Source organism: Eufriesea mexicana, unplaced genomic scaffold (assembly GCF_001483705.2).
Source record: "Eufriesea mexicana isolate 0111107269 unplaced genomic scaffold, ASM148370v2 scaffold415, whole genome shotgun sequence".
Classification (NCBI taxonomy): domain Eukaryota; kingdom Metazoa; phylum Arthropoda; class Insecta; order Hymenoptera; family Apidae; genus Eufriesea; species Eufriesea mexicana.
The window spans coordinates 331,082-357,949 of record NW_016908639.1 but is presented as its reverse complement, the minus strand read 5'-3'; the positions used below and the strand labels follow the sequence as shown (position 1 = coordinate 357,949).

General features: G+C 36.5%; 1 protein-coding gene across 1 annotated transcript; it reads right to left on the bottom strand.

Moving 5' to 3' along the window:
- Positions 1-59: 59 nt before the first annotated feature.
- On the bottom strand, positions 60-24,016 carry Gprk2 (G protein-coupled receptor kinase 2). Its single transcript, XM_017897312.1, has 7 exons — positions 23,901-24,016; positions 8,358-8,453; positions 3,198-3,555; positions 1,898-2,804; positions 1,064-1,201; positions 641-769; positions 60-412 (listed from the first exon to the last, which is right to left on the bottom strand). The coding sequence occupies exons 1-7, from the start codon at positions 23,950-23,952 to the stop codon at positions 317-319; spliced, it is 1,776 nt and encodes a 591-aa protein (XP_017752801.1). The 5' UTR covers positions 23,953-24,016; the 3' UTR covers positions 60-316.
- Positions 24,017-26,868: the final 2,852 nt, after the last annotated feature.

Here is a 26,868-nt window from a genome sequence, read left to right as displayed (position 1 = left end):
CTTGAGTGTATCATCCTAGCGATTATCAACGGATTCGTCGCTCTCTGCCCCGAGAAACCTGAGAAAACATGCGTCAGTGTGCTTACAGAGCTGACAGTGCCTCCTCTCAGCCAGCACTCTTATACATGAGTGCGAATCTTATGGGATTGCACACCAAAAATCGGCGCCAATGTCACGGAGCTGTTTCGTTCTTGTTCTGTTTCCTGTCTTAAAGCAGCTTCGGGCAGCATTTGAGCGCCCGTCGGCGTCGTCCGCAACGACGACGTCGCACGGACGACGACGTCGGTTGATTCACACTACTCGCGTTCATCTTGGATCAGCTGGCTGGCATCTCCGAGTTTTGGCTCTGTGACAACTCCAACAGATGGCACTCTGATAATGGTATCTGTCTTGTACGAGCACTCTGCTTTTTCTATATTCAAAAAAATCGAATATTTATTATAAAAACTGCGACTATTCTCCATGTAATATCAATTATGATCAATATTGTAAGCAGGAAATGCGTTAATCAAGCGAATATTTCAAGCACTCTTATCTTATGCTCTCAGGTCTGACTTCAGGTTTTTATTTCCTTCTTCAGATCCCACGTGTTTAGTTTGTTTAAACAAAAATACAAGGAAAACTAGAAGAAAAAATTCACCTGTCTTCGGAATGGGAAACAGCCTCTGTTCTCGTTATTCGGTGGCGGATGGTTGATCAACAGATCAGGAGTAGGTGTGTTGTTAGGACCTAACACGTTCAGTTCCTTAAAACACTCAGTCTCTATCATCTGGAACAAAGAGGGCCAGTTTCAGTGTGCAGAAAATAGAATCTCTTTGATCGGACGAAACATAAATCTTTATGATAAACTGAGCTACAGTTGATCAGCATGTAAATCATTCTGAATGCTCAAACGAGTTCATTGGACTCAGACCATCTATGACGTACAAGAAACACTTTCGGTGTGCTATATTTTTCGGTATAAGTGGAGAAGTAGTACCTTTTGATATTCCATTACGTCAGGGCGTTCACCCTTTCTCTTTGCAGCCTGATATAAACACCGGGGAAATGTTAAAAGGCTTACCTCGTTCTGCCATGGAATGGATACGCTGCCGGTATTGAATTTGCTGTAAAAGGTATCGTCGGTGGCATCCAAATTGACACCTTTCACCGTGGAGAACTGCTCAATGTCTAACACATCCTTAGCGTACACTGCATGAGGCTGCAAGCAGAAACGATCAACGTTAATGATTTCCATAAGGAACATAAATAACAGTCTTTTCTGATACATCTGCTGAATCTTTAAATACAAGGGAGAGATATATAAAGTGCCATGTAGAATTTTGACCCTCCAACTATTGATTTTCTTAATGACTATTTATTTTAGAGTAATCTAGACACTACTATGCGATTCCGCATAGTGAAACGAGGAATTAATAAATCTTTGCGAGTAAACACACAGGAAAATAGTCAAGAATAATCAATATTAACTAACAAGGAAACTGCAAAGCCTTCGAGTGACGGATTTGGTTCAAATTTTGTAGGATGGTAGATTTAGATCCCTTGATGGTGAAGGTATATGATTGTAGGTGGCACTACTCAATAATTTTTAAGATATTTACAATTGAAGATTTATCGTAGGTTTAATTCGATTCTGTTTAGAGAGGTTACCATGTAATGGTTTGGTGTAGTAGCAATCTTCATCATCAAGGGAACTAAATCTACCATCCCACAAAATTTGAACGAAATCGATGATTGGAAGGCCTTGCAGTCCCCTTGTAAGTTGTATATTTGAAGGATCTCAAGCTTCCTCGGTAGAGGAATACCGAAAGAGTTATGTAACATAAGTGCCATTCTCTCCAAATGAAGGAATATTAGAAAAGACAAAGTAAAATCGGCTTGAACGACACCTACTCACATCCGGTACAAACGGCGGTTCCCACATACCGGCCTCGACCCTCTTCCAGTTTAAGCACTGAAAAAAGCTGTGTAACTTTACTTCCTTAGCGCCGTGTCTGCCACACCTGCAACCCAATCTGTTCTTCGGACTCTTCTTCAATAATTGCTGGCACAAACCTTTCGCCTCCTCGGTGAACTTGGTGGAATACCTTTCCTGATCCTCCTTCACTCTCCTATCTACCTCCTCTCGCTTCACCTTCTCCTTCCTGGCACGAAACGGAGCTTGCCCTTCTATCATCTCGTACAAAAGGCACCCAAAACTAAACCAGTCCGGAGAAAATGTATATTTCTCGTTATCGATCACTTCTGGGGCCATATATCCAACTGTTCCTACCCTTCCTGTTACCATATCGCCCTCTGTGATCTCCACAGCCAGACCAAGATCAGATATTCTCACATGTCCATGATCATCCAGCAGAATATTCTCCGGTTTACAGTCCCTGTAGACTATCCCTTGTAAATGCAAGTGCTCCAAGCCACAGACTACCTCGGCTGCATAGAACCTGGCCCTGTTGATGTCGAAACCAGGCTCTCCGCCCATATTATAAATGTGGAACTTCAAATCCCCGCCGTTCATAATGGTCAGCACTAGACATAACGCGTCCTTGGTCTCATAGGCGTATGCCAGGGATACGACGAATTTAGAGTTGATTTTCTGCAAGATATTCTTTTCTATGAGAACCATGGCCTCCCCCTTACGTTTCTTGATACGTTTCTTCTCCAATTTCTTGCAGGCGTACATTTTGCCTGTTGCTCGTACCTGACAAGCGCACACTTCGCCAAACCCACCCTTTCCTAGCACTCTGTACATACGGAAGGTCTTGTACGTGACTGGCTGGGCCTCCAACCACTTCCACTGGAGATACCTGGAAGAAGCGAGTAATAGTTAGAATTGATGTCATTGATAAGAGTGGTATTGCCATAGACAAATATTTGGCGATTAGGGGACTCTTAATGGGAAGCTTTGTCGGAAAGATAAGGATAAGATTGATTGACAGTTCTGGCTGGAAATTTGAGCGGAAGGCTAGAGTGGTTATTCTAGATAATTTTTCACTGAACACGCGGATCAGCAAAATCCAATTACGTTAATTTTATTTTCCCGTTCACCACTACTCCATAGATTATTATTATGTTTTACAGCCGTTTGTCATTCGCGAATAGTTTTGAAATATTTTTAAAAGATAAACTTTCAAGATGATTTCTCGGAAAGATTTCCCAAAAGGAGTTGGCAATAATGGGTCGCCAACTTTGAAAATTACCTGTAGAAGTAAAAGCTGGTTTGAAAAGCTGAAAAAGGTTCACCGGCCAGGAAGTTTTTCACGGTCTGCGCGATCTCCACAAAGAGCTCCTTGCCACCAGTGCTGAGCCTCTGCTCACACTGGGCGATCAAAGAATCTTTTAGGATGTCGACGACCTCCGAGCCCTCTCTCTTCAAGTATTGCTCGAACAGGTCCTTCGCCAGCTCGGTCCGATTCTCATCCATCTCGATCTCATACTTCTCAATGGCGTCCAGGAAGAGGTTGTACCGATGGTAAGCTGGCTTCTTGTCCTGGCAGAACTGCCTGAACAACAGCCGACCGATCGGCTGTTGATCCACCACATAACTGTACCTGATGTCTGCATCAATAAAACAGGCAAACTGTTAATGAATAGCGATCGTATCTTTCTAAATTCCTTTTAAGTCTCCATGATCCATATAAACCGCAAAAACACCTCTATATATTCTTCACAAATGAAAAACAAATTTAATCTATCACTGATATAGGTAGGTTCAAAACTGCAATTTTCTAATACTATATTTTTGATTTCTATTAACTATGTCTGAATTTTTAATATTAATAATTTTATCAATATCGAGAAATTACTAATTAGTAAATAAGATTAGCAATTTTATTAATATTAAAAAATTAAAGAAATTCGAGAGAATATTAATAATTGTTTTTTTTGAGGTTATTTTTAATTGTATTATTAATTCTTCCGTATTTTCCCGACTTAAGTCCGAAAGTTTCTATACCTGTTGCATTTTCGAGAATGAAAATTCAGTGGTACGTAAATACAATCAGTTTGACGCCATTTTCGACCACGTGACCGCAGGTTCTGAAACGCGCTGTAGAGTCGGTCGAAAGCGAACGTTTGAACGAGGGTGAAGCGAGGTCTAGGCGGTTCCTCAGGCATCAATCACTCAATTACGCGTCGTGTTAATTTCTTTACGACCACTCGATGGGCTCCCATCGCTTCTCAATTATGAAATGCCGCGTCGAGAACCGTGGGACTAATCGAGTTGCGCGGGGTATATTCTTGCGCGTGTTCGCCGGAGAGCCCGATAATCCACGGCCATTTTCGACGTGATTTCGCGATTATCGGCAGCCCTGAAATCCCGCGGTTGGTTCCCGGTGGATAAGGTCAGGTTGGAGAATTAATTTTGCGAAACTCACAATGCTGTATATCCATTCGCTTTCTCCTACGAATTTCGCGTATAAAAATTAACATTTCTTGTCATATTGGATTCAAATATTTCGCGCCAGATTGCTTGAAAAGTTACTAGATTTCACTCGTGTCCAGTTTGTCGCACACAAAATGGCCGGCTTTCTTCTCAAATTTCTTAGTATATATAATTCCTAAAAATATAGTCTTCCAGATATTTTGTATTAAACTGACTGAAAAGTTACTAGATTATCCTCGTGTATAGTTTATTACACACAAAATGGCCGTCCTTTTCTACGAATTTCATAAAAAATATTCCTAAAATATAATTCCTAAAAGAATCATGTATAATTTTGAATAATGTAAATCGAACATAACCTTTCTAAAAATACTAGTGTATAACAAAAATGGCCGCCTCATAAACGAGTGAAAAATTGACTTGCAAAATTTAATGGGAACATGTGCTGTACAATAAAATTTTATTGAACGATATTTATTGTATTACACATCGAGCAGGTGATCACGTGATCACAGTTTTATTAACTTCCTTATAAAATGGCCACCTGCCATTTTATATCTAAATATCAAAGCGAACATGGATCAACATTGAATTCGAATAGTTTGCTTATTCGAGTTTAAATTTGAACATAACGCTGCAGAAGTTGCTCGTAACATTAATATAGCTCTCTACGAAACAACATTAACCTATTTTTCACCGATAATAAAAATTTCAATTTATTTCCTATCCAAATAATATATAACAATGGATTACAAAATTAGATATCGTCTGACTTTGAACAAGGAAAGTGCAAAGTCACAATAACATATAAATTAAACTCGCAAAATTATTTACGATGAAATTCAAAAACAAATTTTGAACGTATTATATTTAAAGCTATCAGAAATTGTAAACTAACCCTAATAAATTATTTATGTTACTATTATTTTATTACAATGCTCCCAGTTCAATTTCACTTAACACTAGAACTACCAATTCGTCATTTCGAGTTGTAAAAAAGTAATTACAATATTATAAAATAAAAATACAATAAAAACAATAATTGCTATATTATAAACAAACAAAAAAATAACTAGATGCATATAATTACATTTCTATCTCAGTGAAGGTTATGATTTACAATAATTTACCCAAAAGTAGCCTCAAACTTTTAATAATTGAGATAAAAGGTCCTCAGCATTTTCAGACTCTTCTTGCACAAAATTAAGAAATACATATGTATTTATGTATGTATATCAACGAGAAATATATTATTTATATATCTATTTATCCTAAACACGTCTACCAAAGTCTCTGAAGTTAGCCACATTACAGTATAAAACAACCTAGGAATATCAACCTCCCAAATGTTTAAAGACCCCTTTCTCAAAGCGCCATTTTGTCTAGCAGGTCCCTCTACAATTTCGACCCCTAATCCACCCCAATATTAAACCACATTCAAAACCACTCACCACCCCCCAAAAAATTAAAAAGAAGAAAAGAAAAAAGAATCTCTGCGTTCCCGAAGCCTAACCCAAGCCAGAGTCTACAGGATTACACCTAATCCAACAAATCCTCTGCTCAATAACCAGGAAACTGCGGGTGCTCCCCTACCCAACAGCGATCCATCCAATTTCAATCACAAAACACCCCACGAAACTCGTTGTTCGCCGATCAATCAACCCTGGCTCATCAATCAGCCGTAATATCTCACCCTCTGCCATCGAGTTAGAGGCGTGAGCCACTCCTCCATGAAAGGAGACACTTTCGTCGCCTTGGGCTCTCATCACGGCTTAATTAACCGACACAACGAAGCTTCCAACAGCTCCTTATCTAACCATAGTCTCCTCTAGTTGGCGTTTTTTCACGCTCGCGTGAGATTCAATAATCCGGCACGAGGTCGTCAGAGGGTGACGCGTTGATTAGGCCACGAGACTCATGGGGAAACCGTGATCAGAAAGAGACGGACGGGCAGATACCGTGTCCTAGTTTTGAAAAGGAGCCAGTCGGACGCGATTAACCCTTTATGAGGATGCTTTCGTTTGCACTGGGGTGCAGCCGGTGGTGGAGGACGGCTGAGGGGGTTGATTACGGCTTCTAGTTTCTAGTGGCGATAAATGGCCGATGCAAAAGAAAGATACAGAGGAAACTCGGTCTTATCTTTATGGGGAAAGTCTCGGATTTCGCGATGCAATGCCTCGCTGATGTAGCGAAACGATTTTCATCGGATTTGGAACACCGCAGTGGGTCAGATGGGTGGATGAAAATTGATTGACCTGGGATTTATTCATAATTCATTCGGCTAATGATAGAATTACTTATATTTACTTCTTCAGTTTAGTTAAAAATTGATAATTAGTTTGATTCATAATAAAATTCGAATTTTAAGGTGGTGATGTATATTTACTTCTTAGGTTGAGAATAAAAAATAATTGGATTGAATGGTAATTTTTTTAATTGCGAAAATTAAAAATTGATAATTGGTTCGGTTAATAATAAAATTCGAATTTTAAAATGATAATATATATTTATTGTTTAGGTTGAGAATAAAAAATAATTGGATTGAATGGTAATTTTTTTAATTGCGAAAATTAAAAATTGATAATTGGTTCGGTTAATAATAAAATTCGAATTTTAAAATGATAATATATATTTATTGTTTAGGTTGAGAATAAAAAATAATTGGATTGAATGGTAATTTTTTTAATTGCGAAAATTAAAAATTGATAATTGGTTCGGTTAATAATAAAATTCGAATTTTAAAATGATAATATATATTTATTGTTTAGGTTGAGAATAAAAAATAATTGGATTGAATGGTAATTTTTTTAATTGCGAAAATTAAAAATTGATAATTGGTTCGGTTAATAATAAAATTCGAATTTTAAAATGATAATATATATTTATTGTTTAGGTTGAGAATAAAAAATAATTGGATTGAATGGTAATTTTTTTAATTGCGAAAATTAAAAATTGATAATTGGTTCGGTTAATAATAAAATTCGAATTTTAAAATGATAATATATATTTATTGTTTAGGTTGAGAATAAAAAATAATTGGATTGAATGGTAATTTTTTTAATTGCGAAAATTAAAAATTGATAATTGGTTCGGTTAATAATAAAATTCGAATTTTAAAATGATAATATATATTTATTGTTTAGGTTGAGAATAAAAAATAATTGGATTGAATAGAAATTCTTTTAATTTTGAAAATTAAAAATTGTTAATTGGTTTGATTAATAATAAAATTCGAATTTTAAAGTGTAGAAGAATATATTTACTCCTTGGTTTGAGAATAAAAAAATAATTGAACTGAATAATAATTTTTTTAATCGTGGAAATTAAAAATTGATAATTGGTTTGGTTAATAATAAATTCGAATTTTAAAGTGTTAAAGTATACATTTACCTCTTGGTTTGAAAATAAAAAAATAATTGGATTTCATAATAATTTTATTAATTGCGAAAATTAAAAATTAATAATTGGTTTGGTTAATAATGAAATTCGAATTTTAAAGCGACGCTGTATATTTACTTTTCTATAATAAAAATTATAATTAACACTAACTATAACTATAAAACTTGTCGTCGAGGCAAAATGGAATCTGAAAGGTTCGAGATCAAAAGTTCGCGAAATAATAAATCAATCGTGACAAAAGCATAAACCGGGATATCTCGAATTTCCAAAAATTTTTCAAAAAAGGACACTACGTGAGACACTTGTCGTCTCTCGACAGCAGTTCATCCGACGATTCTGTGCAAGACCGAATCTGGAACGCTGGAGATCAAAAGTTCGCGAACCGAGGACAAACAGTCGCCGAAGATTTTAATTGGCGCGTCTGGCCCAGACCTACTCTCCTCTCTTTCTCACTTATCCCTCTTATCGTCATCTGATTATCAGTCGGCGGATTAGAAGAATAAGAGGATTGAAGGTTCGTTGGAATATAGACGAAGACGAGGAAAATAATGGTCATAACGCATTCATGGAAACTCACCCAGCTTATCTTTTAGGCCGATGCACTGGGAGATGTGTGGGAACTGGAGTATCTTCCGCCATTTTTTACTCTTACCCTTGTTGCTGTCACCACCGCCTGGAAAATAACGATCGAGTTGAAAATTAGCGATAATAAGATCAATGATAAATGACGATTAAATAGGGAATTAAATGGGGAATTGTTTCTTTCTTATTTTTATTTTTTAATTCGTCGAACGTGGAACGTCGAAATAACGTTTGATACGAATGTTCAACAATTCACGGAGGCTGTTAATTATTGATACTGTTGGTACATAGAGGAAAATAAATTGGCGAGGGAACGGTGATTTCCCTGGCTCGGAGCGTTTCAATTATGCAACGGTTCCCGTCTTGCAGCCATCCACGCTAATTAAAACTGCAATAAAGGAGCCATTTCTGCGATTCGACGTTGCGAATGTGCTGGTAAATTGGAGAACGGTGCTTGAGAATTTTCGCTTTTGCGCTGAGAAAAATTCGAGAGGAAGAATTCGATTTCTTGGCGACGACAGTTGAAGTAAATATTGCACGAGAAATTATAAAGGTAGATGTAGTCAATTGTTGAAAACGAGTCGTCCCTTTTCCACTAATTTTTCGCATAAATTTTCATGTTTAATTATTATTCTTACTATCAGCATCGTTATTATTATATAAAACAGTTTGTCTAATTGAGAGATGTTTAAATAATTCGCATAAGAATCCGATGAAAAGATTTCATTTTTATTATTTTTATTACCATTATTCATAGAATTCGTTTATATATGAAAAAGAATTCTGTTGGCAGGTATTATTATTATCATTTCAATCAATTATTTTGGCCAAGAATTTTAAATAATTTTTTTATATTAATGAAAACATTCCGTGGAAAAATCTCGTTATTATTATTATTACCATTATGTAATTAAATTAATTTGGCCAAGATTTTTAAATAATTCGTACACATTCGTTAAAAAATTTCATGTAAATATACTACTATAATTATTATTATTATTATCAACGATGTTTGATGACAACAGTTGAAACAGTTGAAACCCCTATGGGGACACTGATTTTTACAAAATTTGTGTACACGTAAATAACAAAAATTCGATGAAAGTATTTCATCATTATTGTTATTATTATTTTCATTGTTTAGATAAAACAGTTTGACCAAGATTTTTAAATAATTCGTGTGTACACATAAATAAAAAAAATTCGACGGAAGTATTTCATTATTATTATTATTGTTATTATTCTCATTGTTTAGATAAAACAGTTTAACCAAGATTTTTAAATAATTCGTGTATATATATAAATAAAATAAAATTCGATGGAAATATTTCTCTATTATTGTTATTATTATTATTGTTGTTTAGATAAAACAGTTTGACCAAGATTTTAAAATAATTGGTATACATATACATAAAATAAAATTCGATGGAAGAATTTCTCTATTATTGTTGTTATTATTATTATTGTTATTATTATTATTATTGTTTAGATAAAACAGTTTGACCAAGATTTTAAAATAGTTCGTATATATATAAATAAAAGGACGATGTTATATTATATTAAATATATTAATTAAATATATTATATTTCTCTATTACTTTTATTATTTTTCTCATTATTTAAACGAGATAGTTTGACAAAAAATTTTTAAATAATTCGTGTGTACACATAAATGAAAAATATTCGACGGAAGTATTTCGTTATTATTGTTATCTTTATTATCATTGTTTAGACGCGACGGTTCGTGGGAAATTTTGAAATAACTCTCCGTGTATTCGCGAAAAAATTCGACGGAGAGATACGAATGGGAAATTTGCAGACCGTGCAATTATCGTCTCCGACGACGAAAACCTTTTCGAATTTCCACCCTCGCATGTCACTCGCATGCCTCTTCGACTCCTGTCCCCGCTTTGCGCACCCCATCTCCGGCAGAACCTATTTTTAGGGGGTACATTCGGTCACACGTGTCCGCGACGTTATCAGATTGGACCCGCTGCTTTGCTAATTTGTACAAATTGTACGTACAACGATAAGCGTCATCGGAATTCCCTCGCGATCCTCGAACAACCGACGGAATATCTTATTCGCGAAAATCCGACTTATGACAAGGAAAAGTGTTTCCACGGAGCTAATCACGAATTCTTTCTCCGTCGATCGATCAACGAAACTTTATGCCACGGTAATTATAAGTTTCTCGCGAAAAGGAAAACGATGAAAGGGAAAGGCGAGTTCAGAAATGAAAATTTTCCGATAAAAATTTAATGGTTCGACGAATAAGGAATTTTGCAGTGAAAATTATCAGAGTTGAAATATCTGTGGGACTTTCAATGAATAATATATTATAATACAGATGTACCTGATACAAGAAAATTTTATGGAACAAAAATTCAACTGTAAATTAATTTTTCTATAATGGAAATTTGTTAAAAAATTTTGCATTGAAAATTATTAAAGTTAAAATATTTATAGGATATTCTACGAATAATTAATTATAATACAAATATACCTGATACAAGAAAATTTTATGGAACAAAAATTCAACTGTAAATTAATTTTTCTATAATGGAAATTTGTTCAGGAATTTTGCATTGAAAATTATCAAAGTTAAAATATTTAATTATTCTACGAATAATTAATTATAATACAAATGTACCTGAAACAAGAAAATTTTATGGAATAAAAATTCAATTGTAAATTAATTTTTCTATAATGAAAATTTGTTAAGGAATTTTGCATTGAAAATTATAAAAATTAAAATATTTGTGAGACTGTTAACGAATCATTAATTATAACACAAATGTTTCCTAGATAAATAAATTTTTTAATAAAAATGCAGGAAGAAAAGAAATTGAATTATAAATAAAAGTCTGCACAACAAAAGTTCATTAGGAATTTTACGTTAAAAGCTATCAGAATTAAAATACTCTCAGGACTTTAAATAAATAGCTAATTAGGATGCAAATGTAACTGCGATAAGATAAGAAAACTGTACAATAAAAACCAGCCAGGAATAAAAATTCGATTATAAATGAAAGTCCCTGCAACAAAAACTGATTAAGAATTTTAAATCAAAAAATAATATAAATAAAATATTTTATTAAACTTTACACTCGAGAGACGAATTCAATTGTGATTTAATAAAGTTTTGGAGACTGATATTTATTAATATAGTAAATTTAAGATAACGTAGTAGTGTGCGAGGTATTGTTATGTGTTAATTATTATACGATTTTCTATTTACTGTGCTAAAAAATATCGTCAGTCTTATGGCAGGGGATCTTTGAATTCCTACTCTTCCGTAGTGAAGAAATTATCGAGTGCATAGGGTTAATAAACGAATTGTCGTACTAGGAGCGTACCTAAGGTAAGGCAAGAAAAGTAATAATCGTGATGAGTAAAAATAAAATTCTCCATTATGGGTGCATCGAGGATTAAATGGTAAAAAGGAGTGGCAGAAATCTTCGTGATTTTTCAGACGAGCAAGTTCCTGGACCGAGAACGAATGGGACCCCGTTCCGTGGATAATCGATAGCGCAGGGTAGAGTCGAATAGCTTCCGGTCGGCAGGAAACCGCGGGTGAAGTGGAACGGTTCCGTTTTGCCAGCCGGTAATTAATAGTTTCCCGAAGTATCGATGGATCGAGAAAGATTCCATTTTTTCCCGACGAACAGCCCTTTCGATGAACCCACCCCCATACATGTCAATTCCCATGGAGAACGATTCGTGCTCGATTACAAACTTCCAGAATAAATGTCAGTAAGATGGATTAATTACTAAATTACTAACAAACTGACTACACGTCGTCTTCGTACAGAATCAACAGGTTATATCTTCGTTCATTAACGCATTCAATAACGAAATCAAATACAGATACTCGTAATAATTGCGATTTAATTCTCTACTTACCAAAAGTGGTTTTATATCGTGTGATATAGTATAAAATGGCTGATTTATCACTAGAACTATCTAAGGGTTTAAAATGAATTGCTTTAGATCATTTAAATTTGCAGTTGGTGAGAGTATGCAGTTATTTTTGGAAAAATATCGATTTTTATTCGAACGTGATTTATTTATTTATTTATTTTTTAATTATCATCGATAAGGTATATTATAGTTTGGTACTTATTGCAGAGTGGTAGGTCTAGTGTTAAATATTTATTTGGAAAAACGAACATAAATAAATTCATAAAAATTAATATAGGAAGTATAGAAAAATTAAGAAAATCTAGTTCTACTATAAAGGGTGTTAAAAAATATTATTAACCCTCGATGATAAATTAATTTATCATTGGAAATTCTTCTCCATCGTCCAATACCTAATTTTTCACAAAAGGCTAAAAAAGTATTCACTGCAAATAATAGCTAAAATGTTATTGGGAAAGAAAAATATAATCCTACTATAAAGGGGTCTAAAAAATATTATTAATTCCAATGACGAATTAATTTATCATTGGAAAATTTTATCCATCGCCCAATACCTAATTTTTCACAAAGGGGTAAAAAAATATTCACTCTAAATAATAGCTAAAATACTATTAAAAAAGAAAACTGTAATCCTACTATAAAGGGGTCTAAAAAATATTATTAATCCTCGATGACGAGTTAATTTATCATTGGAAATTCTTCTCCATCATTTCTCCATCTAACTCTTCGCAAAACCTGCACCAGCTGAAGTACTATTACATAATCCATAAATCCATAAAATATGCTAATTATTCTTCGAGAATTCCAGAAATTTCCCGATTGGAATATAAAATCCGCAGTGATCAAAAGTTCGGATACATAGGGACCAGCCTTAAACCAACGCTCTCGCGGAAAATTAGCAGAGTCGCCCCTCTAGGTACGCGATTCGACCACGGTCTCCTGCAATCGACTTTCGAGTCTCAAAAGGATCCTCTCTCTCGCGACGGAGAGGAGACACGGGAGAGAGGAGACGAAGGAAATTCAGTCCGGTATCGATCGCCGGCGGAAGGACGAGGGTGCAGAGGAGGATCGTGCAGACCAGGGTGGTTTTTGCGCGAACAGTCGATCGCGTTTCCGCGACCGTGCACTCGAGGGTTGCGGAAGCGGAAAAGAGGGGTCGAGTCACGTCGCGAGTTGAGGCAACGTGCGTTCTGTGATAAATCAGCGACCACTCGCTCTGTCCCCAGACAGGGGATTTCCCTGCTCCTCTTCCTCTTGCCCTCGTGTTTTCCCGTGATTGTTTTCTATGATCGAACGCGGACAGACGGGGTTGCTGCACTGAATTCGAGGGGTGTTATGGAAATCTCCGCGGTTCCGGGTTTTTTTTAACGATACAGGGGTGCAAACGAAACGTCGCACAGGATTTGTTTAACGACATGGGGTACATGGATAATATTTGTCTATGCATAGCTGTGTACATACACAAATTTACGTAACATTTATTTATTTATTTATTGAAACTTACGGGTTAGGTTAGGTTAGGTAAATTTATTTATTAATAATAAATTAACAATTAATATAAATAATAATAATATAATAAATTAATAATAAAATTAATTTATTAAATAATATTAATAAATTTATTTACTTATTCATTTATTTATTTAGTGAAACTTACAGGCAAAGCCCTTCTTAATAAAGCGATATAAAATATGCACACACAAAATAGGAAAAGCTATACAGCAGACACCGAGTTAGATAGAAAAAATAGAGAGAAGAGAAAAGATCAAAGAAACCCAAGTGCAATAAAGGACAAAATAGAGATATTAGTTAGATTAAGCTATTAGTTAGAGTGAACTCTTTGCACTCGACGATTTTTTGGCTAGAGAAGAGTAGAAATTCAAAGATTCTCTACTAAAAAACTGACGATACCTTTTTGAGCCGTAAATAAAGAATTGTATAATAACAGAATTGTAGAATTATTTGACTTCGATACTTCGCACACTGCTACATTACATTAAATTCGATATATTAATTAATATCAATCTTCCAAATTTTATACAGTATATTAATACAATTTTAAGTAAATTTATACAATTTTATACAAAGGATTAATACAGGAATAGGCATTAATTATAACACAGTCTATAATAGCACAACAATTAACATAAGAAAACAAAGTATGCATATGCAGCCGAAAGTCATCTATAGCAGAAAGGCAAAGATTATAATAAACAAACAAACAAACAAAATATAGAAACAATAAAATTAACCCTGTAATCACATAATATATTTTTTATTACATCAGCTGATGCTCCTTCATATTCTTTACAAAAAGGTATTAACCCATTTACTAACTCTCTACTAAAAAACTGACGATACCTTTTTGAGCCGTAAATAAAGAATTGTATAATAACAGAATTGTAGAATTATTTGACTTCGATACTTCGCACACTGCTACATTACATTAAATTCGATATATTAATTAATATCAATCTTCCAAATTTTATACAGTATATTAATACAATTTTAAGTAAATTTATACAATTTTATACAAAGGATTAATACAGGAATAGGCATTAATTATAACACAGTCTATAATAGCACAACAATTAACATAAGAAAACAAAGTATGCATATGCAGCCGAAAGTCATCTATATCAGAAAGGCAAAGATTATAATAAACAAACAAACAAACAAAATATAGAAACAATAAAATTAACCCTGTAATCATATAATATATTTTTTATTACATCAGCTGATGCTCCTTCATATTCTTTACAAAAAGGTATTAACCCATTTACGTTAAAAAATCATTAGTTTTTAGGAGATATTTTAATCAATCAATTTGACTTGTTTGATGGTCCCAAGATTGATCTTAGAAATTTAACCCTTTGGGACATTCGCAAGTCGAAAAGTACAGAAAACTACAGAAAATTAGAGAAATTAAAAATTTTCTATTTTTACGTATTATTAGTAGTATTAAACGCAAATTAGCTTCGATAAATTCTGTGCGTTTTAATATCCATATATGGACTTTAAATCCTGTACAGGAAAGTAACTGCGAAACGCTAAATTTGCTCTGCTGAAATCTGCAGACCGCAGAGGGTTGAAATCTCGCGTCTTCCTTGCAGTGAGATGTCGAATCTATGAAACTCGTGGAATTTTAGGAAGATGCTCGCGATTTGCTTGGAACGTCGTGACTCGGTGCTATCTGTGTTTTTCCAATTTCATTTATACGCGGATAATATAATCAGTTATATCACGTTAGTCAGTAACGCAAACTGACAGTCTGCTGTATCGGCTCGCTTTGTTTTCTTCCAGTCACTATCGCTGCATTATCATCGCCACAGAATTATTATTGCGTTTGCAACGTTGTTGGCTTCAATAAAACCACGATAACGCGACCCCCACTTCCACGAATTGCTCGAAAATGGTTCGGTCAACATTCCGCCGTTGACAATTCAATTTTCCACGGAAATAATCGTAAATTTCATTGATAAAATCATCGGGAAATTACGAACGCTTCCAGATACCGATAATTCCACGCGAATCAGACGAAACGACCAGGCTGGCTCTTCGGTGTACGCGATTGACGAGAATGTGTAATTACTTTTGTCGGAATTAACGTTGACGTTCATTGAGATAGGAACGCGATTACATGTAGACGTTTATTTTTATCGTACGTTTTTAATTGCCCTTATCTGGTGTATTCGGTAATTATAAGGTCGAGGAAAATAGAGGATGCAAATAAATAACTCCAGAAGGTAAACAAACAAATTAAAAACGTGTAACAAATAGACTGGAACGTAAACAAATCACGTTAAAAGATAACAAATAAATACAGGAATATTCGAAAACATCGAGACTGTAAAATCCCTATTAATTTGATACTGCATCGCAATTATTATTGTATTATTTTTAACACTGTGTATGTGAATATAATATATATACAGGATGACCCAGCGATGATGGCACAATCGAGAAGGGGGTGATTCTACATGCAGGAAGGAATTTAAAAAGAAGAATAAAATTTCTTTTCTCGAAGATTTTCTTCGTTTTCGAGAAAATTGACTTTGAATATTCACCGAGCATACTTAACTTTGGGTTAGGCGAATTATTATTATTATAATTATATCACTATATATCAGCACAAATAAAATATACATAGAATATGTAATAATAATAATAATTAAAATGACACAAGAAAACTAAATATGTACACATAATTACACTCCTATTTCAATAAATATTAATTATCAACATTTTGCAACTGTATAAAATTTGGGGCTAGTCATTTTAATCAGCTTGATGATTCTGATGTTAATAACAATTATAGATATATTACTTACATATTTTTTCTTTCCAATTAGGTTCTCTGTTTAATTTTATTTTCATCGAATAAAGAAAGAACAAATTGCCAATATACGTATAATTTATTTATATATTTTATTAACAGTAACTATAAAAAGTTTGAAACTAGTCATTTTAATCAGCTTGATGATTCTAATATTAATAACAATTATAGATACATTAATTACATATTTTTTCTTTCCAATTAGGATCTCTATTTAATTCCATTTTCATCGAATAAAGATAGAACAAATTGCTAATATACGTATAATTTATTTATTTATTTTCCTCCAAATCAAATTCCTGTTTTCAAAAAATTCCTCAGAGTTGATGAAAAAATCCTTGCAGTGCAGGGGGTTAATTTAACTCGCACAATTTTAACCAATTGGCAGACTAGCAAACGAATTTAACCAACATTTTCGCAAAAAGGAAAGTATGCTATAGATTGTAGAAAATAATCCAGCTGGTAGTTGTCGAGTGGCTCATTCATCTCGGAACTGTCATAAACGCATTACAGCATCATGGTATAGCAGCGTGAAAGCCGAATACATTTGCAAATTAATGAGAACTGGTCGGGGGCTAAATTCTGGGAGCACGTGCGAATAGAAAGCGAGGAGAGCTCGCGTTGTTCGAACTTGCGATGAAATCGTCGTAAGCCATCGTTATGATTAATGACTCCAGAGATTTTCAACAGCCAAGGAGCTTCTTTTTCGACCAGATGAATTTCATTGACGAAGGTTAGTAAATGGGGATACCGCAGACCGTGAATGTGTAACGATGGTAATTAGCAGGAGAACGAGAGATTGTGCAAGGTTGCCCTTCTTTGCGATTTTCGGAACCGTAATTTAGGCACGATATGAATTGCCAAGGTATTTCTGTGACGATAGAAGAGGAACGTTATTAATTCTGAGTCTACGAATACCGGAATATGTTTCATTTTTAATTGGAGAATCGGCTATGATTGCCATAGGAAATAGAATCTTTGGTAAAATAGCTTGAGACCATATTTTATTTATTATTTGAGATATAATCTCTGATAAAATAGCTTGAAATCATATTTTATTTATAATATAAAATATAATCTTTGACAAAGCAGATTCATATTATACTTTATTTACAATAAAAATTAAAATTTTTGGCAAAGGAGACTAAAATTATATTTTATTTATTATTTAAAATATAATCTTTGATAAAATAGCTTGAGGCCATATTTTATTTGTCATTTAAAATATAATCTTTGCCAAAGCAGATTGCTATTGTATTTTATTTACAATAAAGTTTAATTTTTAGCAAAGTAGACTAAAATTATATTTTATTTATTATTTAAAATATAATTTTTGCCAAAGCAGATTGCTATTATATTTTGTTTACAACAAAAAATACAATTTTTAGCAAAATACACTAAAATTACGTCTTATTTATTATTTAAAATATAATCTTTGATAAAACAGCTCGAAACCATACTTGATTTGTCATTTAAAATATAATCTTTGCCAAAGCAGATTGCTATTATATTTTATTTATAATAAAAAATATAATTTTTGGGAAAGTATATCGAGATCATATTTTATATATGATATAAAATATAACTTTTAATTATTTAATTACAGCAAGTGTTAAGCTTAAAAATAGCGAGGGAATAGTGGACGAGCATAATATAGTCGTCACACGAATGAGAAAAAGAAAAATTTAACGGTGTCGAATGGTATCAAATAGTATGCATATATTTACCGATTTAATATTTCTCATACGACCCGACTTACGTCAAGAGAAACGTGACGTTTCAAAATAATCGTCGCTGCTTTTCAGATCAGCAAATGCAACCAGATCACGTTTGCAACTAACGGTATAGAGATATTTACCGTCAACCTTTGAACCTTTTCATTTTCATGATAAAAGATCGAGAAAAATATCTTGTCTGAGGAAAAGAAGAAAAATAAAGAAAATTAAATGCCTCGTAACATTAGTGACTTTGACTGATATACAAAGGGTATCTTTGTATCTTACTAACAAGCTGCAATGTTTCAATGGTACATCACAGCATAATTGTTTCAAAGTAACGATAAATAATTTTCTTTAAAAACAGGGAAAGTTGCAAAAATATTTTATCCACGACTCAGTGCATCGTTACAACAAAGTATTCTAATATAATCATTTTGATTTAATGATAGAAAATTGTATTAAAAAAAAAATTGCAATGGTACATTACAACATAATTGTTTTCGATGTAACGATACAAAATTTTCTTTAGAAACAGGGAAGTTTGAAAAAATATTTTACACGCGACTCGGTACAATGTTGTAACACGGTATCGTAACATAATCGACTTGATTTAACGATAGCAAATTTTGTAAGGAGTGAAAAATAATTTTTAAGTTAAATAATTTTTAACACCAGTGAGTTCGATGAATATAGGAGAATTGCTTATTACCAACTTGCTGCAATGTTGTAATAGTGTTTCGTTCTATTTAGAAACTCACTGCCGCTTCCTCGATTTCTTATAAATAATGCAACTAGAGAGTCAATTAAATTATTAAAACTCGGTGCCAGCAGGAAATCCTGAATTTATTATCAACTTATTAATTGCGCAAGTATCTCCAGAGGAACGGAAACGAGATGTATTCTGTCTGCGAGGTGACTCAACTGCAAGATTATCATCCTGAGTACATCTCCAAGATTTTTTAAATTCGAGACGAAGTTTATTAATGGAACTCCAAATGAGAAGTTTCACACGAAACATCGAAATAATTACAATTATTACCATATTTGCAATATATCAGGTTTGCGAGCACACATCGTATAAATTATGCGAACGAAATTACTGGAAAGAAGGTATAAAATATAATTGTAAAATACAGAAGAACGTGGGTAAAAATTTGAAGAATTCTTTAAACCGGCATTTTTTCCTTTGAGTTTCGGTTCCTATTTATAGAATTCTATAATATTATACGTATACACAATTCTCACACAATGCAATTTTCTTTAGAATTCCTAAATTCTCCTTACAAGAACCCTTCAGCCCGATGTGCTATTCTCTTGCGCTCCGTTCGGTCCTGATCAAATAAACCTTCCTATACCATAAAAATTCCCGGCATACAACGCTCTCTTTACTATTTTTCTTCGTATTTCTTTTTTTGCTTCTAAAATTCCATGTGCCACTTTTCCACGGAATGCAATTTTCTTTAGAATCCGTAAATCTTTCTCGTAGAAAAACCCTCAACGCCGTATACACTTCTCTTGCACCCCATTCGATCCCCATCAAATAAACCTTTCCGTACCCCAAAATTCCCAAGGTATGAATCCCTTAGGAACACCCACGCTTGAGAAGTAACCTCGAATCAACCCTTCCACCTAATCAAACCGCCCCTCGCTTAACCTCATTTTTCCACCGCGTGTACACTTGTACGCAAAAGTATTCCAGCGCTTAAATTTGCTATATTTAAGGAGTGGAATGTTTTAAACAACATGGTACATGTAATAAGAAGCAAGTTCTAAGACCATATCGGTGAAATTAGAAAGCAATTCGACGGTATATAGGATAGCTGCGGTACGGCTACAGTTACGGGTCGTGGTGGCGCTAGTGAGTTTTGTGGAAAATCGTCTTAAGGCTGGTATTAGCAACAAGAAATGAATCCATGTTAAAGTAGAAATTCTTATTTTTCTATTAACTCACCCTGTAAACAGGAATTACGTTGACTACGCTTCTTTAAAAATATTTGAAAAACTTAGAATGACGTCTACAAATACTCTAAATTGAAAGTCGAATGCACTGTGCAATAATTCATCTACATACGTTATTTTTGCGAATACATCAATTAAAAGACTAAAAATAAAATTCACAAAAAGTCAACATCAGTATAACACGTTTGTAATAAAGTACTGTACATATAGTTGAATTATTTTCTAATGCTTTTAACATAATCTCCACAGTTCCACCCTGCTATGTGTACCGCAATTGTCTTAAATTTTCCATTTTAACGCGCGTGTATTACTTTTCAAAACCGGCACGTGTAAACGTTCGAGTACTTTCCCGCAGGAGTGTACCTCCAGCAGGGAGCCCCGAAAGAAAATTGTAATCTTTCCACCTCCTTGACCTTTCATTTCCCACGGTGGTCCGCCGCCCCATAGTGGCCACATTCATGGCGAGAACGACACCCTCGCGGCTCGCAATTAACCCGAACGGGTTTCTTACGTAATTCCCGCAAACGTTAGCTCAGCTCCTCTGCAAGCATGCACACGCAACTATATATTTATAAAGTTCAGCGAGACGATGCGATTATAGGCCCATTGACGTCGTTGGCGCATCACGCGAGCCCATTTACCTACTTCTGTTGTGCCAGCCACGCAACAGGCTCCCTCTCTCTCTCGCTCTCACGCTCTCTCCTCTCACGACGCCTGGCCGCAGGACGAGAGAGCGCGCCGCCACTATGCTAATTAAAATTCGCCACTTCTTCGACCCAGCCGCCACGCAACGCACCCAACCCCGCGAACCAATCGATGGAATCCCCGCTATTCCAGTCCCTGCCTGTGGTTTATCGCATTTCAATCGGATGAAAGGTGGTACACTTCCCCTGCTCGGAGATTCCTTCATGGTCGAGGAGGTTCGTCGGGATTGGATCGTGGTTCGATAAGTCTGCTGGAGATTCTGATGGAATTTTCGAAGGGAGACTGCTTCCACGGGGTGGGGGGTTGTTTTGTTGTACATTGAATACGTTCTCCTTGCTTCTGGGAATTCTGTCCTTTGTGGCTCCCTCTCCCGGTTTAATCTGTGCGTGATATCTTGATAATTCGCAAACATTACGAAGGTACTAAGGTAGTTGGGTTTCGAGAATTTCTTTCCAACATGGACGTTACATAATTCGGATAAAAATTTGGAAACGTGCTATCTTGCGCGAAAATTATTTACCGAAATGTAGCACCACTGATGAAAATCTGATAAGCGACGTACGCGCGGATGGCTGAACGAAATGTTAAAAAGAGTTATGAAACATTCGATGTAGATACGACGCCTGGAAAACTGGAAATTAACGTTTGAAATACTGAAAAACCGCCGGTGATACGATCAATTTCAGGAAACTCGACTAATGGAAGACATATACCGGGTGACTAACAACCTCGAAGAGCGAAAACCTAACCTCTGTAAAATCCGTCGAATACAAGGTAGCAAAAGCGAGTAAAAATATTACGATGTTAATCGACATAACCTAAAAACCATTAAAGCGATTCCATCACGCGAATATTATATAATCCAGTACCCGTAATAACTCGCGGTGAGAACCTAACCTAACAATACAGCGAGAACATACCCGACGGCCATATTTGATCGACAATGGCGAGAACACGTCCGCCCGAGTCGAACTCATCTCCGATTCAAAACGGACGGAGAATCGCTCGAGATGGCGTATGTATGTATATGTACACACACAGAACTTCTGTAATCAGTTCATGCAGCCGTGTTAGAAGTTAGTCTAATTAGTATTCCGCGCGGTTGGTATCGCGGGACGCTTTAGGTAAAGGAAAGTTTAGCTTCCTTAACGACGCCGCCTAGGGGCCCCGCATGAAATCTGCAATTACCGACGGTGCGCGGGCGCGATCGCGTTCGTGTCAATCCTATGCGCACTTTATTGCACGCGATACAAAGAGCAAGAACATAATAAAGTAAAGTATACAGTTTAATTAGGATCCTGTGCGACGCGGGTTCCCATTAAGCCATTTGCATGTAAACCGTTCGCACAGAGTAGCCTGGACCTGGGGTCGGTTGCTGCAGTCTAATGGCGACGAGTGTGACGAATAAATATTCGTGGGAATATCGGATTGGGGCTTGTTCATAACGAATAGGACGAGGTTATAACATTTTTGTATACTTTTATTCCCTTTTTTCAATTTTAAATTTGTCGCCTTGTTGGAAATGCGACGTGGAAACGAGTATATTAATTTTTTTTAATCTAGTTTAATTAAAATTTCGTTCCCTTAGAAATTAAACCGAACGAAAAAATTGTCGAAATGTTAAATAAACGAAATATATTTCATACACTCGATGCTAGGTAATTTGGGAATTTAGGTAATACAGGTTTATTAAGAGCACCCGACTAGTCCCACGCTCGAGGACTTGCAAAACAATTCACAAAATCGCTGAATACCGGGAAACTATTTAATTATCCTAGAACCACTCCTGCTGCAAAGACAATTTGGAACACGCTTTATGAAAACTTACGAGCCGTTCGCGCGTGAAATTTACCGACGGAGAGAACCGTCGCGATACGACCATGAAATAGGAAATGTTTCGTGGAATTTGGTTCGTTCACAACGAAATATTCGTGTAATTACCATTTTCCAATAAATTTCTAAAATTTATACTCGAGTATAATGCACAAAATGCACTAATACAATTCGTGTAAAATTTTCGAATAATTCCTTAACAGTGTTGCATCTTTTCGTTTCAATGTCTTATGAGTAGCAACTTTGTGCGTGGTAAAATATTTGATTACCGTGTATATAGTCATCTCGCTATCTCAGTGATGCACAAAAGGCACATTACGGTGTTTCGTATAGCCAAGAACACGTGGCGCACGAGAGAACAGCGCTGTATCGCAGCAACGTAACAAAACAATTACATAAGATGGCGTGGAATGAGTTAGATATGGAACAAGAACCGGAAATTTAATGTCAGTGTTGATGGTACTGAACGTGGGTTTCATATCATGGAACCGTATCTATGTAGCTCCCGATGCTCAACACAACCTTTTTTAACGCATTTACAACAGCGGTTCTCAGCCTAATATACGACATTCTATTGTTCGATCGATACATCGATAAATCGATAATAAGTGAAACAATAATAAGCAACTTTTCAACAAGTTAGTTAAACAATTTTACCCGATTACGTCTCTTAATTCTATATTCAGCATAGGGTAGACATTAGTCCACACTTGTGTTGACTCGTATCAATAAAACCTAACCTCTAAGTTGTACGAAAGATTAGATATCAAGATTAATATAACTTTCGTGAATTGCTTCCTGAAAGGTGTAGAAGGCTATAAATGAACATAAGCTCGTCTAAAAACAAACAAGTATGTCTTCGAAAAATGGCTATCATCGAGAAGATAGTACGCGAATAGTTCCGGTAGCGACAGTGCTGCCGGCGAATGACACAGGTGCCGCGCGCCCGAGGTAAAGGTAGGTTAGTATTCAGCCGATGGAAAAAAAGACAGGGACTGGGAGGAACGAATAATTCTTCTATAGACACAATTGTATACGCGATAAATAATCGTATGCCACTCACCTTCTCTCGCTTTGAGGTACACAGTGTTCGCCACGATATTCTCCAACTCCATCAATTCCAGCTTGATCGAGTTTACGCGGCCGAATCAACGGGGAGAAGCCTAGCGGGCGACGAGCAAGATGAGCGTAGGCCTCGAGCGGAAGTCCGAACGGCTGATATAGTTTTCCGGGGTTGATCACCCTGTCGGGCTGTGGCAGACCAGCTCCCATCTGCGACCCCAGGACACCACCAGGGCCGATCAGTCCCCCTTCACTGAGGACCAAGGACAACAGGAAGGACGTCGGCAAGCCGCTGGACGACTTGGTCGAGTCAAGTCGAGTTCGAGGTTCGAGGTCGTCCGGCGTAGGTCCCGCCGTTTCGTGCTGACACCAGAGGAACCACCTATCGAGTTGACTCGAGTTCGTTGGCCCCCTCTGTCGGTCAAAACCGTCGTTTCCCGCCACGGGGTATATATGTATATGTATATGTATATGTATATCGAGCAAAGCGTGCACGTCAAACGAGTTACACGAAACCGGACTTTTCACTTGTCACACTGTAGATTTCCTTGATCCACGGTGTACGCTGCCAGGGTCAAGGAGTGACGTTTCCGAAGGAACACTTGTGCTAGTGAGCCTCTTCCGTGTCGATCGTGGATCGTCGCATTTACAATGATGCGTGTCCGCACCGTAGCCCTTTCTTACCCGCGAAAAAAAAGCGCGCCGGAAGAAGCTTCATGGGGATGCAGCAGTCGGTAAGTTGTACGGAACCGAGCATTCAGAATATACGGCGCTCGCTTCTTGTTCCACACGTCGAGTTACCCTTCTCCCTTACTCCTGCACCCTATGACTGAGGACGACGCTCGACTGCAGAGCACGTTCACATTGGAAGAGGAGAAACTAGTCGTAATCACGTGCGACGATGCGTCGTCGTTCGCTCGCGTCCCCTTTATAAATATCAGCGGAGATCGTGCACGAGACACACCGCTAACGATCGCCTCCAATGATTGTTACAACAGCAGATCCTAGTGGCGCGTTAGCATGCCATCGTAAAAATGTCACGTGTGTTCCGCGGATTCACGTACGAACACGACACTCGTATGCACGTAGCACAGCGCCTTTCACTTTAACGACTGCGCGGGAGATGCCTGCGCATCCGCCAGATCCCTCTTCGCAAATCGTGCCTCCGATCGTCGATTCGTGAATGTCGACAGACTGAACACCCACAGATTCGTTTCTTCCTTTCTCCGTTCCTATCAAATCTCGCTTCGTATCGCTGACGTTGCCGGTGGAACTTAGAATGCCGTTGATTTTTCGTGTATTACAAGCACGAATTTAATTTTCCGTTTACTAGCGAATTCGAAACTATATTCCGAGTATATACCGCTTTTCACGGGGACTTTTCTATTTGCAAATATCCCGTCTCCTTTCGTGCAGATGCCGCTCCGTGAAGCGTTTAATGTATTCCTCTTTGCATCGATCCCTGATGTACGTTCTGGAATGAGATTTCAGATTGGCCGTGTTATTAGTGTGAAAGGACTCGCAGGCGTCCACAGTGGCGTAGCCAACCGTTCCGTTTAAAATTTTTACAAACACTTCACCGAAACACCGCGAATAGAAATTTTGAACGTAACCGTCGCGCGAGCGACCTAACCTAACCTCTCGAAGGGATACGGTCGATAGTACGTGATCGAAGGACGATTACCACACAAAGTGTTCGCTACGCCACTGCTTGTTTGGGACGGGAACGGGAGGATATCTCGATCGTCTGCGCCGGTCGTTCGTTTCTTTGCGTGGCGTGAGTGAATTTTAAAAATCACCATGCTCCTCGCGCCTCTGCCGGTTTATCTGCCGCGCGCAACAGACGCACGCACTTATCGTCGCGCGTTCTGCATGTGAAACTGCCGGCGCGCACATGTGCGTGAATAGTGCGCGCAGCAGGTGCGCTACGGGGATAAAGATAACGATGCGACTAACCGCACCGTCGGCGTAATACCCGACGCGGTAATCTAATAACTTTTTCCAGGACTCGATTCCTACCGATGCTCTTTCTCTCTCGCTCCCTTTATGCATCTCTCTCACAACGACGGAACTGGCCATGTATTATGCATAGAGCAAGAAAATTTGTTGTCCATATAAATCGAGAACATAACCTATGTTTTTCTCGCGACCTTAAATATTGAAACTCTTATCGCGTCGCGACCTCTGTGGTCTTTTTACAAAATTTATTCAAGGCATCGTATATTCCGAGGTTTCTCGATAAAATTTTCATCATTTACGTGTAAAACGAAGATAAATAGAAATGTTTTTGTAAAAATAAACTAGACCCCGTTGTTTACAGTTTCTATTGCATTTACTATACTCCGCGCCTCTTATACGACCCAATCACGAATATGGCCGTCGAATGGATTTCCAGTGGAATTAGATTCGAACTAGATGGATTCTCATCAAAGTGGTTCTTACAGCTTGCTACATTACACTGGTAAATCCTATTAAACTGCGACGGCTAACGAATGGGTAACCCGACACGGACTCTAAATTAAGTAACAGGCGAAAAAAGGGGGAAGTTGGAGGTTAGGCAGGAGATGGCGGCGGAAGAGGAACAGCAAAGATCGTTAAAGGTTTTAAACAGTTTTTCTTGATGACGCGATTCCGGTACCGTAGAACCGGATTAGGAAGCGGTGAGCAACGACGATAACGAAGGGAAAACACTAATAATAACAGTACCACAAAGGAAATAATGATAATTCTTTTTTTCTGACCTTACAGTTGTCTCTAGATGACCAGAATCATCGCTGTTTATTGTATATACATACAAGATACTTGATACACATATATCCAAAGCAAAGTGCACGAAAAACGCGACAATTTGCACGATGAACTCTGTTATCGCCATTTTCGGTTCCCCGCGATAATTATATTTTTAAACGGCGAATCAACGGTTCAATTACCCGGACTAGACGTAATATCTCTTTCCACGTAAATGATCA